Source organism: Pinus tabuliformis, chromosome 2_1, assembly GCF_031772625.1.
Source record: "Pinus tabuliformis cultivar Carrire ecotype Pingquan chromosome 2_1, CPIR1, whole genome shotgun sequence".
NCBI lineage: Eukaryota > Viridiplantae > Streptophyta > Pinopsida > Pinales > Pinaceae > Pinus > Pinus tabuliformis.
The window spans coordinates 661342029-661358881 of record NC_142299.1 but is presented as its reverse complement, the minus strand read 5'-3'; the positions used below and the strand labels follow the sequence as shown (position 1 = coordinate 661358881).

Here is a 16853-nt window from a genome sequence, read left to right as displayed (position 1 = left end):
CAACATTGCCCAATTTTGATCAAACTACCTAATTCAAGACTTAAAATATGGTAGAAAAAGCTTAACATGCTTGATCGATGATTTTGACTTGATTGAAAGGTAATTTTTTGCTAAGGGCGTGCCACGTGACAAAGGAGTTCAACAATTAACACCACCAACACTAGGGTACATATAGGGCTTGGTGCTCTTGATTAAATGCTAATCGCATACCTTCATACTTGATATAATCTAATGAAATGCCACAATCCCATTGATCTTGAATTCCTGAAAACTGTTAAGTCTGTTGAATTTTGAATAGGATATGAAATTCTATTTTCTCCATATGAAGTCCATTGAGGCTGGAACCACTCTCAAACATCCTGAGTCATTTCATGGTAATGTTAAAAATTTAAGTAAAAGGATGAAAATGAAAAATAAAGGAGAATGTCACTTTTACTTTAAGAATTTAACATTACCATGAGGGAGCATCTACTATATTTATATTTTTTTTTGCCTTCATTCGTCACCCTAACCCAAGGTGGACCCACCCCCAACAAGCAAACTCACCTAAAATTAAAAAAAAAATTGAAAAAAAAACGATTTTCTAAACGCTTTTTCGGAAGCTTTTTTGGAAGCGTACGGGAAGCGTACACTTCCTCCTCCTAAGCGCCACGCTTCCGACGCCCGAAGCGCCGTACGAAGCGTGCTTCGGCGCTTCCGTACCACGCTTCCGAATTTCTAGGAAGCGGCGCAAAATTTGGAAGCGCCGCTTCTGGTCACGCTTCCTTGGCGTTTCTGTACAGGACGTGCTTCGGGGCTTGGAACCGTGGGGGGCGGGCGCTTCGTGCAACATTGATCTAGGTAGATTGATTTTCTAGTAGCAAAGTGATTCAGTAGGAGGATTCGAGCTAGAGATGGAGTAGTAGGTGGTAGAAGAGTGAGGCAGTGGTTGGTGGAGGTTTCCAGTGCCGGAAGAGTCAGATTGAGGGAGTCCGAGTTTTCACAGAGAGACTGCACAAGCACTGCATAGGCAGCAATAGTAGAGCAGTTCGATTTATAGCTGGAAGAGCAGTTGATTCAATAGATGGTGGCCAAGATTTTGATCGAGGGGACCAGTGAATCAGTTCTAGAGCTAGAGAGAAGCAGAGCTGTAGATTTTGGAGGCAGCGACAACAAACCCTGTGCATGCATTACGTAGAGGCCGACACAGAAGGAAGTATGAATTGTTGAAGGACCAGTCTCGGGAGATGAAATTAGCTGTGGGGTGAGGAAAAATCCTCACAAGAATTTTGCCAGTGATTCTCTCAAATTATGTTGTCATTTTGACATCCAAATTATTGTATTTAGATTTTCTATCAAAGAATAATAATAAAACCCTCATTTGCTACACTGGTTTTCCCCATTGGGTTTTTCCGAGGACAATTGTCCAAAAATAATGGTGGCAAAATTTGTGTGTGCTAGAATTTCTCAGTTTCCAACATTTTATTTTTTCCGCAACATTATTATGGTGAAAGTTGTAATTGTGATTTTATTCATTGTTTGTCATAGCAAATAAATTGCATAGTTAAATTTACAGTTAGAAGAATAATTTCCAGTTGCTGCAATAGTTAAAATGTTCACATTTTCTTCATGCTTGCATGCTTAGATACTCCTTTGTTGAACGACATCTTAAATACTTGTAATAGTAACACATATTATCTTAGAGCCTTTTTGGTTCCATGAAAGGAGTATTAGTGTCTTGATTGATTTGCATATACTAGAAATATTGGAGATATTGGAGTCTTGCTTGAGAAAACCTTAAGCAAGTTGAGGTCTAAAAATCTAAGATTTGTAAACATTAAATTGTTGTTTTCGACAGTGTCTCTAACTCGTAAGTTTCTATGGAGAATTTTGATTTTCAAACTGAAATGTTTGGCTTTGTTGGAAAAAGTAACTATGTTCGGTCTTCAATAATGTACTTGAGTCATTATGTAATGTACTTGTCAAAAGAATAAAGAAAAGAATTTTTAGTATTATTATTGACACTTATTAAAGCATGGGTTTCATTCTTGGGTCACCATGTTTTAGGTCAAAGTCCACATTGAGGAATTCTAGGATTTATTTTGAGTCTATAGAATTATTGTACATTTAAAGAGACCATTCTTGGGATTTTGAATCATGTAAAAGGTTTAGTAGTGAGTCAAATATGAATTATGGAAACTCCACACCATGTCGGCCTAAGGGAAGATCAAGTCGGCCTAAGACCCTATTCGACCCCACAAGAAGCCTATAAAAGGAAGGACATCGCATTCATTTGGAGCCTCACTTATCATCAAGTTCGAATTCTCTCCACTGGGCAAAAGTGTGAAAATCTTGTTGCTGGGTAGAAGTGCGAAGTGGGTAGCTGGGAACGTCTGTTTGCCGGGAAGCTGAAGTGAATGCGAGTTTGGATGAATCTAAGGCGTCAAGGAAAATTGAAATTTTGGTGGCGTTCTCTCTCTGTTTCGTGCTCTGGATTGGGAGATCGAAGTCTTCCAAGTTTGATTGTTGCCAGAAGCTGTTAGCTACTGCAAGTTGCTACATAGTCGAAGTTGCTGGGAAGAGGTCAATCTTCTGGAGGTTGACTTGGTGTGGAGGGAAGGTCTGGTCTTGGTCTAGGGTGAAGAGTCTCAAAGAATACTATTGAAAGGAAGAATTACTTTGACTGGGTTTTCCCCTCGAGGGGGGTTTTGCCTTGGCATGTGCCTACATCTTGTGTTCATTGTTTTGTGTGCTACTGCTTTTGGTAATTGCTTGATGAACTAAAGGAAGAAGATATAAAGAATCGTAATAATAAGAAACATCACAAGTAATTATCATGATCAAGAAAATCTTACTGCCTTTCTGATTTTCCAACATGGTATCAAAGATTTGGTGAAGAAGAAAAAGGCAGATCCATTTATAGACACTATCTCTGGAAAGGAGTCCATCATATTCAAGGAAGATGTTTAACTCTATCAAGGGTGAGAACAAGCTTGAAGGAGCATCTAACTTTAGATCCTGGAAGAAGAGGATTCGCCTAATCCTCGAGAAGAACAAGGTGGTATATTTGGTAAAAGGAAATGTAAGGAAGCCTACTGAAGAAGCCAGTGATGCCGACAAAGCGAAATTCAGGGATTTAGAATTGGTGGCTATGACCCTGATGGTAGAAGGGATAAAAGATAATCTTGTCCCATTCATAGCTAACATCAATCATGCTCAGGAGATGTATGAAGCCTTGTCGAAGTTGTTCACTATTAAGAACATTGGTCAAGTAACAAGTTTGAAGAATGAGCCAAGGAATACGAAGATGACTAAAGAATATATTGTAGCAACCTTCTTTGTGAAGATAAGTATTTCATGTCTTTTCAGTTTTGGGTTCATGTACTCATTTAGTTTTGATTATATTAAAATACTAATCACCTTTCTCCCTCTTTTGTCTTGATCAAGAAAACATCTACAAGAAGGAGGATCTCTCAAGACAAGGAAACATCTGCAAGGAGGAGGATCTCTCAAGACAAGGTTAGTCAAGAAACAAAGGTATGCTTTGAATACATTAATTGAAAGGATTATTCATTTGATGATCTATTACTGACTCTGTTATGACTAGTTGTATTGAATCTTAGTGATTCTTGTTTGGGTGATTCATCTCTTGATAAATCTACCCATCCCACTCTTATTTGTTCTTATAGAACCCTAGACAGGTTTTGGAAAACCCTAACCGAAGGGCATGCTAGTGTGAATGTCTGAAACCCTAAGCTGATTAGGGATATTGTGAAATGCTAGTTGAAGTCTTTATTGATGATGTCATGTTTGGGATTTTGGTATGATCGGGAAATCCTAAATTGTTAGGATGGAATGATAAGGTCTAAAATCTGGTAACCTTTGAAGTTTTGGTAATGTAGGGTTTGTTGTGTTCTACATTGGAACCCTAGCTCATTAGGGTTTGGTGGAATGTGTGAACAAGACCCTTACATTGCCTTAGAAATGTTTTCTTGGTATGAGTGTGTTTGTTGGATCAAATCCTAGTATAATCAAAATCATTGTGTGTCTAACTCTTATTTGATATTGTTGAGAAGTTGGGTTTGACTAACACATGATATGATATATATTTGCATGATGATAAAATCTAGATATGTCCTTTTGGTTGAAGTCCTAGGTTGGTATGGGTGAAATGTATTTATGTTATTGGACATATGATATGCTTATGTATGGTTATGATTTCCTAGATATGTGTTGACCTAGTCATTGATGGTCAAGAGTGTTAGGATTCAATGGAAGTCCTTATCTAAGATTCTAGGATGTTGATGTTTGGAAATCTAGGGTGTTATAGCTAAATCCTAGTGAAGTTAAAATTGTCTAGTTGGTGTGATATAACAATCTAAAATCTATTAAGTGATTGTTGAATATGAAAATCTAGGGTTTACAGTTAAATCCTAGTAGTGACATTGTCTAGTGTGAAATGTAACAATCTGAGATCTATGTATTTAATGATTGTTGAGATTGTGGAATTCTAGGGTTTTGGAGTTAAACCTTAGTCAAAGTAAAATCTCTGAAATATGATGATTTGAGATCTGTGTAAGATTGTTGAATTTGTGAAATTGGAATTCTAGGAATCTCTAATGAATGTTGGTTATATGATAATTTGAGATCTGTGAAGAGATTGTTGAAATTTGAGTCTTCGACTGAGATTGACGATTGAATGGAAAACTAGGGTTTGCAACTAATCCTAGTGGTAGCTGGTCATGCTAGTGACTGATTGATGGTTGATTGAAAATCTAGGGGTTTGGAACTAACCCTAGTGGAAGCAGGTCAGGTTAATGACTAAGTTCTGATTGACTTTGATTGATTTGTTTGTATGAAATCTAGGATTGCAAGGTTGTTAGATACTTTATAGATTTATATTTGTTTTGAATTGTTTCTAGGGTTTGTTATATGTTGTAGTAAGGTATGTCATTCCTTTGGAAGACATTGAAAACCTAGATGGAATGAATGTTGTCATGAAGAAGTCTAGGGTGTATAACAAAGTTCCTAGCAAGATGTTGAAGAGTATATGTCTCTTGTTTATAATTATGTTTGGGTATCTGATATGAATAAAGTTGAAATGCTTCCGTGATTTTGATATGGCTAACATCATGCTTCTATAGATTTGGTTGTACTTGCTATTGAAGTTGTGCAGGTACACAATCTTCAACTTGGTGAAGATGCTCATTGATGTGATAAGCATGATGGGGATGATGATAACTCTGATGAAATGGTTGGAAGCCATGAAAGATTCTTCGATGTCGAAAAGAAGAAGCTGATCTCCCAGAGGAAGCATGAATAGAAGAGATCTCCCTAAGATTAAGAGGGAGTCCGGATAAAGAGGTGCTTCCTGGTTGAGAGGGAGTGACAGATATGGTTCTCTGCTTCATGTGTCATGCACTAGACCAGGACTAACAGCCGTAAGTCTGAGTGAAGGCCATGAACAGGAAAAGGAAATTGGAGAATGCATTTTGAAGTGCTTCAAGAAGGAAAGCATGATCTAGTTGAAGAATATGTTGCTGCATATGAAGTAGGAAGAAAATGTATGATTAAGGAATCTTCTGTCAAATATTCAGTTGATAATCCTACTATGAAAAGTTGAGAAGCAACATTTGTTGCTTGGTAGACCTTGAAGGTTTGTATTTGATTATGTACATGTGAAAGTATATTATTGATTGGGGTTGTGTTTGTGCAGGTGAATCTCAAAGGATTTGATAGCATGCTAGTTTGATTGGGAGAGATTGGACACTCTTGATCTGTTGGGTCAAGGAGTGTTGAGGCTTTGTGAGTGAAGCATTGCCTGGGTAGACATATGGCTGACACTTTGTGTTGATGTCTCGGTCCCGAAGTTGGAAAGGTGGCGTTGGTCATTGAGCTCTGACACACATTTGGATTTTGGGTTGGTGGTTAGCAAGTAAGCCTGATGGTACCTAGAGGGGTTGAAAGCTTGAGTCCACCTTTGTCCCAATTGGATAAATTGCCCTGGTCAGGAATCTAGTCCATGGCATTGCAGTGCCTAAACTATTGAATGACTGTTTGGATAGATTGCCCTGGTCGGGAATCTAGTCCATGGCATTGCGGTGTGTAAAGTTCTTCATGGTTCATATAGTTTGAGATCTTCCATTGTATATGTACATTATGAATACCTCCCTAGTTAAGAGGGAGTTTTGGAAAAAGTAACTATGTTCGGTCTTCAATAATGTACTTTAGTCATTATGTAATGTACTTGTCAAAAGAATAAAGAAAAGAATTATTATTATTATTATTATTGTGACTTATTAAAGCATGGTTTTCATGCTTGAATCACCATGTTTTAGGTCAAAGTCCCCATTGAAGACTTATAGGATTTATTTTGAGTCTATAGAATTATTGTACATTTAAAGAGACCCTTCTTGGGCTTTTGAATCATGTAAAAAGGTTAGTATTGAGTCAAATATGAATTATAGAACCTCCACACCATATTGGCCTAAGGGAAGATCAAGTCGGCCTAAGACCCTATTCGACCCCACAAGAAGCCTATAAAAGGAAGGACATCGAATTCATTTGGAGCATCACTTCTCATCAAGTTCGAATTCTCTCTACTGGGCAGAAGTGCGAAAATCTTGTTGCTGGGCAAAAGTGCGAAGTGGGTAGCTGGGAAAGTCTATTGTCGGGAAGCCGAAGTGAATGCGAGTTTGGATGAGTCTAAGGAGTCAAGGAAAATTGAAATTTTGGTGGTGGTCTCTCTCTATTTCGTGCTTTGGATTGGGAGATCGAAGTCTTCCAAGTTTGGCTGCTGCTAGAAGTTGTTAGCTGCTGCAAGTTGCTGCATAGTCAAAGTTGCTGGGAAGAGGTCAATCTTCTGGAGGCTGACTTGGTGTGGAGGGAAGGTCTGGTCTTGATCTAGGGTGAAAAGTCTCAAAGAATACTTTTGAAAGGATGAATTATTTTCACTGGGTTTTCCCTCGAGGGGGTTTTTCCCCTGGCATGTGCCTACATCTTGTGTTCATTGTTTTATGTGCTGCTGCTTTTGGTAATTGCTTGATGAACTAAAGGAAGAAGATATAAAGAATTGTAATAATAAGAAACATCACAAGTAATTATCAAGATCAAGAAAATCTTACTGCCTTTTTGATTTTCCAACAGGGTTGTATGTAAATGTTTATGAGACTAATGTTTTACTATGTTTAGAGGCCACGTGTGTGATGATTGATCCTTTAAAACAACGTTGTTTTCTGAAAAAAGACATATATTGCATATATGCTTGTTTGAAAAAAAATTTATCTTGTCTGGTAACATTTTTAATTATAAGGCAACCTAGCTTTGCATATCACTAGTTATTAAATATCAAAATTTATCTTTTCCAGTAAGATTTACAGATGAATTATTAAAGCTACTTGGTTTTCATCCATGCATAGGTTGGCAGCCATTATCACTTTATTGAGGCGAATCTGTACTTGCTTTTTGATCGAGAACAAGCTTATGGGATGCGTCTTAACATACCTGCTGGCACAGCAGTGAGATTTGAGGTAATAACATCCTTTTCCACAATTTTAAGTTGAATATGTAAAACATAAGAAAAATAAAAAAATCAATATGCTAATAGAAAACCAATGATGGATGGTAGTTTGATTTGATTGTGGACTCTGTTTTATTGTGTCTTACTAGAACAACAAGAAAAGCCTTTGAGATGTTTTTCCCCTTGTGAAAGCTATAGTTTGGTATCTACTATATGTATTTCTCTCTTGATGGAATGAGAATGAAAAGGAGAACGAAATCAAATATAATTATATGTATATTCAAATATGACTAAAAGCACTTCACAGCATTTCAAAATTACCATCATATTGCATTATAATCAATGGATGTGTAGACAAATATGCAAGAGTGAGCCTATTTAAATTATAATCCAAGACTAACAGTTAATTGTGGATCAAGAGCCCGACATATACATATGCATCACTACACATAGCATTCTACCATTTATTTTGTCTAGTAAGTTTCCTTGTGTTATCGTTCAAACTGAAACCTGGGTGGGCAGTTTAGGAATGAAGGATCTGTAACCTCTTGAGCTCCTCTCACTTTAGGTTTTATTCGCACCAGGGGGGAATCCCTAAACATTGCTTATGGTCTACTGATCAAATCAAAGAAAGTAAATCAGGCCGATAAGCGGATAAACTTCACAAAGGGTAAGTCCCTACTAACTTGAGATGGATACAGGAAACTAGTGCTTGTGCTTGGGCCATGGAGGAAAAGCATAAATAAATGTCGGGTTGGCAATGGAGAAATCTGATGAGGCATTTGTCCTGAATAAAAATCTCACCAATCCATAATGTCGATGGTGGGCTCACAACCCTATCCTGGTCACTCAAAATCTATTGAAGGGAAAAATTCCTACCCTACAAACATTCAGGTTGAAATAGAAGGCTGCAAGCATCAAGAAAAAAAACACATAAAAAGAGAGGAAGAATGTGGACCAACTGTTCAAGTTTTCATTCATTATCCAAAGGCTTAATCAGCAATTACAAGATAAATTCTCAATCAAACTAATTAAAGTCTCTTTACGGTCATTAAATAGAAGCTTACCCCTCTTGATACTCTTGCTGCTGGATATGAGAATGCATGTGCTATCCCTGTTCCAGTGGCCGTGCCCTCATGATTTACAAAGATAGGCAAAGCAACTGCTGCTAACTGCCACCTCACAATCTACTACAGGACAAAGATAGGCAAACCAACTGCTGCTAACTGTGCCCTAACAATCTACTAAAGGTATATATGCTACTCACTCCATTGAAGTGTGATCTGTGTAAGCTGTTTACTCAGTACATAAATGAGGAATAACTACCAAGTGCTGTGCCTTGCATGTACTCCATCACATGTACATCCTTAAAATAGAAACCAAGCAATTCATCCCTTTCCTCACTACTGCTAACTCTGCATATAGAACACTGAAGATAACCTAGGAAGGTGCCCTTTCTACACGTGTACAACTCATTATGTGATGCGCTTTGCATTCATGCATCAACATCGACAGATGACCACTGATTTAGTCTACATTCAACGCTGCCCTTTTTAGGGATTGCTCCCAGCATACTTAACTAAAATAGAACATGATATTCTCTCATGCATACCCTATCTAACTGCAAAATAAATAACATGCACTACTTGTACTACTGTCACAGTACTGCCATTTTTAGGTTTAATAGGAATCTAACAGCAATATGTGCGATGGAGGAGTAGACTGCAAATGTTTTCACCAAGCCTCTTGATCCAGATAAGTTTATAAAGATTAGAAATAAGTCTGGTGTAGTTTCACCTATGATCATTAGAGAAGGGTGATAGAGTACACGTAGTATTATGGCGTAATTTCTTTATTTATTTTCCATGTTGCCATGCTCTCACCCTCCAGCCCATAGGCGAGAACAAGATTTCAGGTACCTTGCCAACCCCAATCAATAATTAGCTCACGAAGAGCCCCAACCAACAATTGGCTCAAGAAGAGTGACCATGTCAGAAGTGGGAATTGAACCCAGGTGATAAGGATAACAACTCTCTACCACTTGAGCTAGACCCAATTGACTATTATAATGTAATTTAGAATACAAATAGCTGTTAAATTTAGGTTAACATGTTCTTTGCTTAGAACAGTTCAATTATCCATATAGCCCTATTTCAATTCAATTCATTTCCATTAGCAATCACATAAGACATTATTACATTGGCAGTAACTGAAGAAACAACATAGGTGATAAATGCAGGAGACAAGTCAAGACAAGAGAACACATGAAATTGGCTCAAGCGAGGGAAAAACCCTTGATCAATCTTCTTATTATCAATTTATCAAATGTTCAGCAGAGAGAAAGAGATAAGAGTACAATAATTTAAAATCAAAACAAACTTGCCAATTTGATCTAACATCACAGCCCTTAGACAAATCGATGGGCCACACAAAAACTGCAATCGTGGCATGAACTGGATACGTACTACTGAAGAAGGTTGATCTGGTTAGGGCTGTTTGTGAGTCACTGATGTCCCTTCTAACTGCATCAGAACTCTTCCTCTTAACTGTGGTTTCGCTTGACAAGAAAGGTGCTACCCTTCGCTGCCCCTTAGGGCTAAACTATGACCAAATTGACTTCAGCGTCCAGACCTGTGGCAACATTCTTCCAAAAGGCTGCGGCCTTCCTCCCTTAGTCTCTGAATCAACTTGCAGCTGATCTACCTCAAGTTTAGGTCTCACGGCTACCTCCAATCTGAAACTTTAGGGCTTGGACCTCTTCTGCAATCTTTTGGACAGACCTGCAGCTCCTGTAGGTTTCTTCAAACATGTTATTCAGACCCTGCAATGAGACAGGACCTGTGGCCCAATAAAAGGAGGAAGATCCTTCTCCAACCATGCACAAGTAGCCCTCAAACAAGCCTTCATCTGCTTGACCCTGCTGCTGGATGCATGCAGCCCTCAATAGCCCTAAAGGAAACCCAAAACAGTCTTCTAACCCTTGCTTGAGTAGCTCCTCCCCTGCGGCAAAGATCAGATGTGATTTTGTGTGACAAGAAGCACTTAGGATGATACAAATGAGGTTGGAGGACACCTCTATATATACAAATTGGTGAGGGTTAAGAGGCATGACGTTTGGGCTTATATGGAGGTGAGGCCAACCTTGATAATTTGCATGAGTGGTCATAAATTCAAAAACTCATTTCTCCTTATCCAAATTTGATGATATTTAGGTCGATTTTGGTCCTCTCGAAAAGAGGAATTCAATGCCATAGTTATCTTCTTCAAAAGGCCTGCCCAAAGTGGAATTTGGCCCTAGTTGCCAATTTTAACAATAGCATAATACTTTTGAATTAGTGGTCAAATAAAGGAACTCAGGTGACTTATTATGTCACATGTGCTTTTAATTGCTTGATGTCAGTTGCTACCAAAGCCTACCTCTCTCATGGGATATTAATTTTCTATCTCACATTTGCACTTCGAATAATATCAAGTCTCCTCTCTCTGCAACTTTATGTATCCTTGTGTGTATGTTCAAACATTGATACAATATTTATTTACCCCACGCTTATAAATTTTTCATGTATGAAAATCTACATGATTTTTTCTTTCATCATATTCATAAGGAAAACTAGGCAATTGCATTATATGCAGAGTGTTGGAATTTCTAATTTTAACCCGTTAGAAATCCTTCCTGTACTATTTAGTTTATTTCTTCCTACTTGTTTAATTACTTAACAAGTTATTTACCATGTAAATACTGAAAATAAACACAAGTACAGTATCAACATCTACATATCATCAACTTAAAGAAAACAAGCACACAAGTGACACTGTTATTTTTGGACCAATGTACCTGGAAAAACCTAATGCGGGAAAACCGGTGCAGCTATTTAGAGGGTTTTATTATTATGCAATTTTCAGAATACAACTAGGGTGCCAGAAATGGCTCATCGAACAGAGAATGCCCTCGGTAGTAGTACCTCTCCTCGGAGATAGATATTCTAGTTGATTAATCACCAGATGAACGATCCCACAGCAACAATTGCAACTTCTATTGCTCTGCGTCACTCTCATAGGGATTGCGTCACCCTATCCAGCTCACCAGCACCCAGTCTGCCCCACGAAAATCCTCCTAGCGTTGCCTCTTGGCCCTGCGTCAGCTCTGCTAGCCTTTGCACAACTACTGAAGCTTCTGCATCAGCCCTTAGACCCTCTGCGTCACCCATGCTGGCCTCTTCTGGCTCTGCGCAGCTCCCAGCTGCCTCTGCATAGCACCCAGCTGCCTCTGCGTCAACCTCTCCAGGCTCTGCATTGTCTCTCTGGTACTAACTCTGCCTCTCTGCAATGTATTCACTGCCCCTCGCTGCTGATCACTGATTCACTTTTGCTTAGCAACCCCGCTCTAGCAAAATGAATGATTGATCACTCTGGTGTGTTCTCCAACTGACCCTCAAGCCTCCTCTTATACTTTTTTCGTTGGTCCATCAACGGTTGAGATTAGATTTGGCTTGATCCATGTCTTTTGGAACCTTCTAACCTAGTTTTATATTAATACCCATTAATATTTTATTTTTCCTAAGTTTAGACTTCAGAACTCCATTAAAAATATTAATTATTTTAATATCTCCCAAACCAGTTAGAATCTGCCCAAACCATTTCTGGGTCTTGGAGATCTCATGTGCTTTAGCCTCTCCACGAATTTTCATGGCTAGAGCACATTCGATGCTAGCCCAAATCAACATAGAGTTACATATATTCTCCTTCCATTGCATACTTATTGGACTTTTCAGAGAAGAATACTTCTAATTCTTTGATTACTTCTTCTATATAGCATGTTGTGTGATGTTTTTAAAAAATATTTGTTCATGAAGTAAATTCTGTAATAAAATGCATCTTAACAGATACAAAGAGGACAATCTTATATCTTATCCGAGATGAAGGAAGGAAAACGTTTTCTTAACAAATATGTTTTTTGACTAAAATCAAAAGAAAAATAAATCATACATACGTATTAAAGTAAGAAATTCTCTCACATGCATGTCCAGACTGACTTGTTGGACACCACCCTTTGGCTATTTGAGAAATCTATCAGGATTTTGAATTTTCTTTGCAAAGTTGTTGGGAAAGGATTGGTTGGACCATAATAATCTTTGCAGAATAGTTTGAACCTTGCTTTTCTCTGATTGTGAGAATATCCCAAGAAATCATTGTCGATGCTAATGCACATCTTCCATTTGAAAGTATTTGAATTTAGAATTTACCATTTCATTGTTTTTATATGCTATTGTATTCTAGAAACTGAAAGATTTCCTGATTATCATTGTTTATGGACAATCCTGTAAGTTATTCTAGTTGCCAGATTTTGTTTTTCAAGGTATTGAAAGACCTTTGTAACATCACAGGCAGGTGATGTAACTCCAGTAACGCTTGTGAGTATTGGAGGGAATAAGATCATACAAGGTGGAAATAGAATTGCAAGTGGTCCTGTCGATCAGTCACAGTTGCCACAGATAATGTCAGTTGTCCAATCAAGGAGGTTTCTTCATGCCAAAGAAACAAGGACCTTGTACGTAATATTATAGAATATGCTTCAGTTGTTCAAGACATTTTGATATAAGTAGTAATGACGTTAATTGGTTTCCTTTCCTTGATGTGTAACATAAATTTAAACATATTTTTTTAAATCTCTTAAGCTACTATGAGCATGCAGGGTAATTTAATCAGTGGCTTTTGACGAGGGAGTTAATGCAGTTAAAGATTATATGTTGCAGTGAAGGTATCACTGGGGAAAATGATGAGATCACGTACAAGATCAGTCAGGAGAAGTATGGTAATATATATGGACCAACTACGGGAGACAAGATTAAGCTCGGGGATACAGATCTGTATGCTGAAGTTGAGAGAGATTTCACAGTTTATGGAGATGAGTGTAAATTTGGTGGCGGAAAAGTAATACGGGAGGGAATGGGCCAGGCTTCTGGATATCCATCTGCTTCTTGTTTGGATATTGTTATTACAAATGCATTAATAATAGATTATACAGGAATTTACAAGGCAGATATTGGTATCAAAGGGGATACTATTACAGCAATTGGAAAGGCAGGAAATCCTGATGTCATGAATGGAGTGTCCAAAGGAATGATTATTGGTGTAAGATTTCCTTCCATGAAATACATCTTTCAACTTTCAGTTTCTGTGTTTTGGCTGTTATCTAGAAAGTCGTTTACAATCTGCTTTATGTTCTGTTTTTGGTAGGTTAATACAGAAGTGATTGCTGGCGAGGGATTAATCATCACTGCTGGAGCAATAGATTCTCATATTCATTTTATCTGCCCACAATTAGTGGATGAAGCAATTACAAGTGGTGAGAGGCATTTACTTATCTTTCTCAAAAGGATTATCTGTACCATTGCCATAGTAAACACGCTACTTCCACATGCACAAGTACCTACAACCTCACAAGATACATCGCACATATATAGAAGACAACCTTTTACCAGCTCACAAGCCTGTCATAGTACATCCTGCTACTATGGTTAGTGTTGCCACCTAATCTATACCTGGGCTAATGCGGAGGAATTCTTTAATCCACTTGCTGTGGCCTTGGGGGAAAGTCTCAAGTTGAGTAGTTGTCACTCAATTTTTAACTCCTTCATCTAGGCTAACTCCTAGTGAAGCCAAGGGAAGTGGACCAGTGTTGCAGGAACCTTCCCCCCTGTTGAAGGAAGTGTAACTAGGTTCGGTCTTCATAAATGTACTTTTGATATTTGTGCTTATTCAAGAAAAGAAATATTATTTTTATAATATATGAAATGAGTTTCTTGCTCATTGTAGTAGGGCTAGCACATGTCAAAGTGCTATAGGTGAGTCAAATAGTCAAGAGAAAATATTGAAGGCCTTAAGGGCATGTTACACTATGTATAAATATATATTAAAGTCAAAGGGAAATCTCCAAACAAAGTCAAGTCTGATCCTATGTAATGACACCTTCAAGAAGCTCCTTCAAGCATGCTACACACACCATGGAAGCTATCCGAAGTCTGCTCAACAAGTCAGCCACCAAACTGCCCTCAAAGTCGGCCTACAATTAAGAAGACAAGTCGGCCTAAATGCAGTCAGTCAAGTCGGCTTAAATGGAGGGACAGTCCTCTATTTATAGAGGCTGTCCGCTCCAAAGACAATGCATCAATTGTGCTCTGAAATCCGCAAGAGAAAGAGATTAAGAAGGTCGAAGGAAGCCAAGGTAAAAGGGGCTACTAGGGCAGCGAAGAGAAGAGGAGGAACAACGAAGAGTAAGGGACTGTTTCTAGGGTATACACGGTCACACGTGCGAGGGAATGAAGGACAGTCTGCAGCCCTAACAGCAGTAAGATCACAGTTGGATATTTCTATTTGTTTGGGGCTAAAACTAGGCCCATAAAGGCCTCCTACTCCAGTGTGGAAGAAGGACATCGAGCGAAGTAAGAAAAGAAGTAGACCGAAGTATAAAGGACTGCTTCTAGGGCTAGAAATAGTCACACATGCGAGGTATAGTACGGGTATGCCTGAGCCATAACAACAGCTAGTGAACAATTCATTGTTTGGATGTGAGATCAAGCCTACAAGGACTCCAAAGCCTAGCGAAGGAGCCTATCTCTCTAAGGTAAAAGTACTCTAATTAGAAGATGAAGTGCTAGAAGACAAAGTGCCAGAAGAAGTGCCGAGGTACATGGTGCAGAAAGGAGTAAAGACTTGACTTGTGCTTGGAGGATCTCTTAGTCAGGGGTCTAGGGTTTGGCATTGATCAATAGAAGCTTCAATAAGAGAAATTCACTAAAGGGTTTTCCTCTCAAGAGAAGAGAGGTTTTGGCCCTGGCAAAGAGCCAACGTCTTGTGTTCTTGTTTTTATGTTTTGTTAGCAATTTGATGAAGTACACACATATGCACTAATAATAAGAAGAAGAAGAATAAGCTAACAAGAAAAGTAAAAAGACTCCACAAATTGTTATCAAGTAATGAAGAATCACACTACACTACTTTGCCCTAGATTCTTCAACAATCCCCCCAAGGATCTGGAGTAGTAGAACCACATCCCGTACGGATCCTTTGGCGGAACCGTGGATCCGAAAATTAGATCGGATCCACGGTTCCGCTTTTTTTGGCGATTCCTGGAAAATTGGATTTGTGGGGGCCCGATTCGCGGTTCCTGCTGCCCAATCCGCGGATTCAGAAAGGATCAGGTGCAAATCTATGGAGGTTCGGGCGTGTATCCACCGCGGATCGCAAGCGGAAACGAGAGAAGGTGGATGGTTCACACGGTTCCGCGGGGCTTTTTTGTTTTTTGTTTTTTGGAAATTTAAAACTGTTATGTGAGGAAATACACTTTCCGAATAGTCCCAAGGTGCCCCTTGATGCTCCCTAGATGCTTCCTATTGATTTAGGGTAGCATCAGATGTGCTCTAGCTATGAAAATTGGTGGAGAGGCTAAAACGCATGAGATTTCCAAGACCCAGAAATGGTTTGGGAAGAATCTAATCAGTTTGGGAGATATTAAAATAATTAATATTTTTAATGGAGTTCCTAAGTCTAAACTTAGGAAAAATAAAATATTAATGTGAATTAATATAAAACTAGGTTAGAATGGTCCAAAAGTCATGGATCAAGCCAAATCTAATCTTAGCCGTTGATTAGAGATTTAATTTCGGCCATTGATGGACCAACGAGAAAAGTATAAGAGGAGGCTTGAGGGTCAGTTGGAGAATACACCGAGTTGATCAAGAATTCGATTTTCTGGGGCAGGGCTTGTTGAGGAAATCAAAGGAGTGATCAGAGTTGCAACTGAGGGGCAGTGAATGCAGTAGCAGAGAGGCAGAGATAGTACTTGGAGCATCAACGCAGAAGCCGGGAGAGGGTTGACTCAGAGCCAGCTAGAGGCCACGTAGAAGCAGCTAGAAACCATGCAGAGGATGCCAGGAGCTGCGCAGAGCCTGAGGAGGGCCACCGTGGGAGACGTAGAGGCTCTAGAGGCTGACGCAGAGAACAGAGAGGTTGACGTTGGACTAGAGAGGCTGACGCAGACCCTAGAGGCTGACGTTGGGATATTTGTGGGGCAGATTGGGGCTGATATCTGTCTCCGACTGAGATGTACTACTGCCGAGGGAATTCTCTGTTGGGTGAGCCATTTCTGGCACCTAGATTGTATTCTGAAACTGGTTTTCCTGATTGGGTTTTTCCGGGGACATTAGTCCAAAAATAATGGTGTCACTCGTGTGCTTGTTTACTTTCAGTTGGTGATCTGTATGTGTTGATACTGTGCTTGTATTTATTTTCAATATTTACATTGTAAATAACTTGTTAAGTAATTGAACAAGTAGGAAAGAATAAATCAGATAGC

General features: G+C 38.9%; 1 protein-coding gene across 1 annotated transcript in view; it reads left to right on the top strand.

Moving 5' to 3' along the window:
• Window positions 1-16853, top strand: part of URE (urease) — a 393081-nt gene that overhangs the window by 165909 nt on the left and 210319 nt on the right. The window contains exons 5-8 of the mRNA XM_089403154.1: window positions 7398-7508; window positions 12883-13046; window positions 13252-13630; window positions 13736-13844. Coding sequence (XP_089259280.1) covers window positions 7398-7508; window positions 12883-13046; window positions 13252-13630; window positions 13736-13844 — 763 coding nt within the window. The remainder of the gene's footprint in view (window positions 1-7397; window positions 7509-12882; window positions 13047-13251; window positions 13631-13735; window positions 13845-16853) is intronic.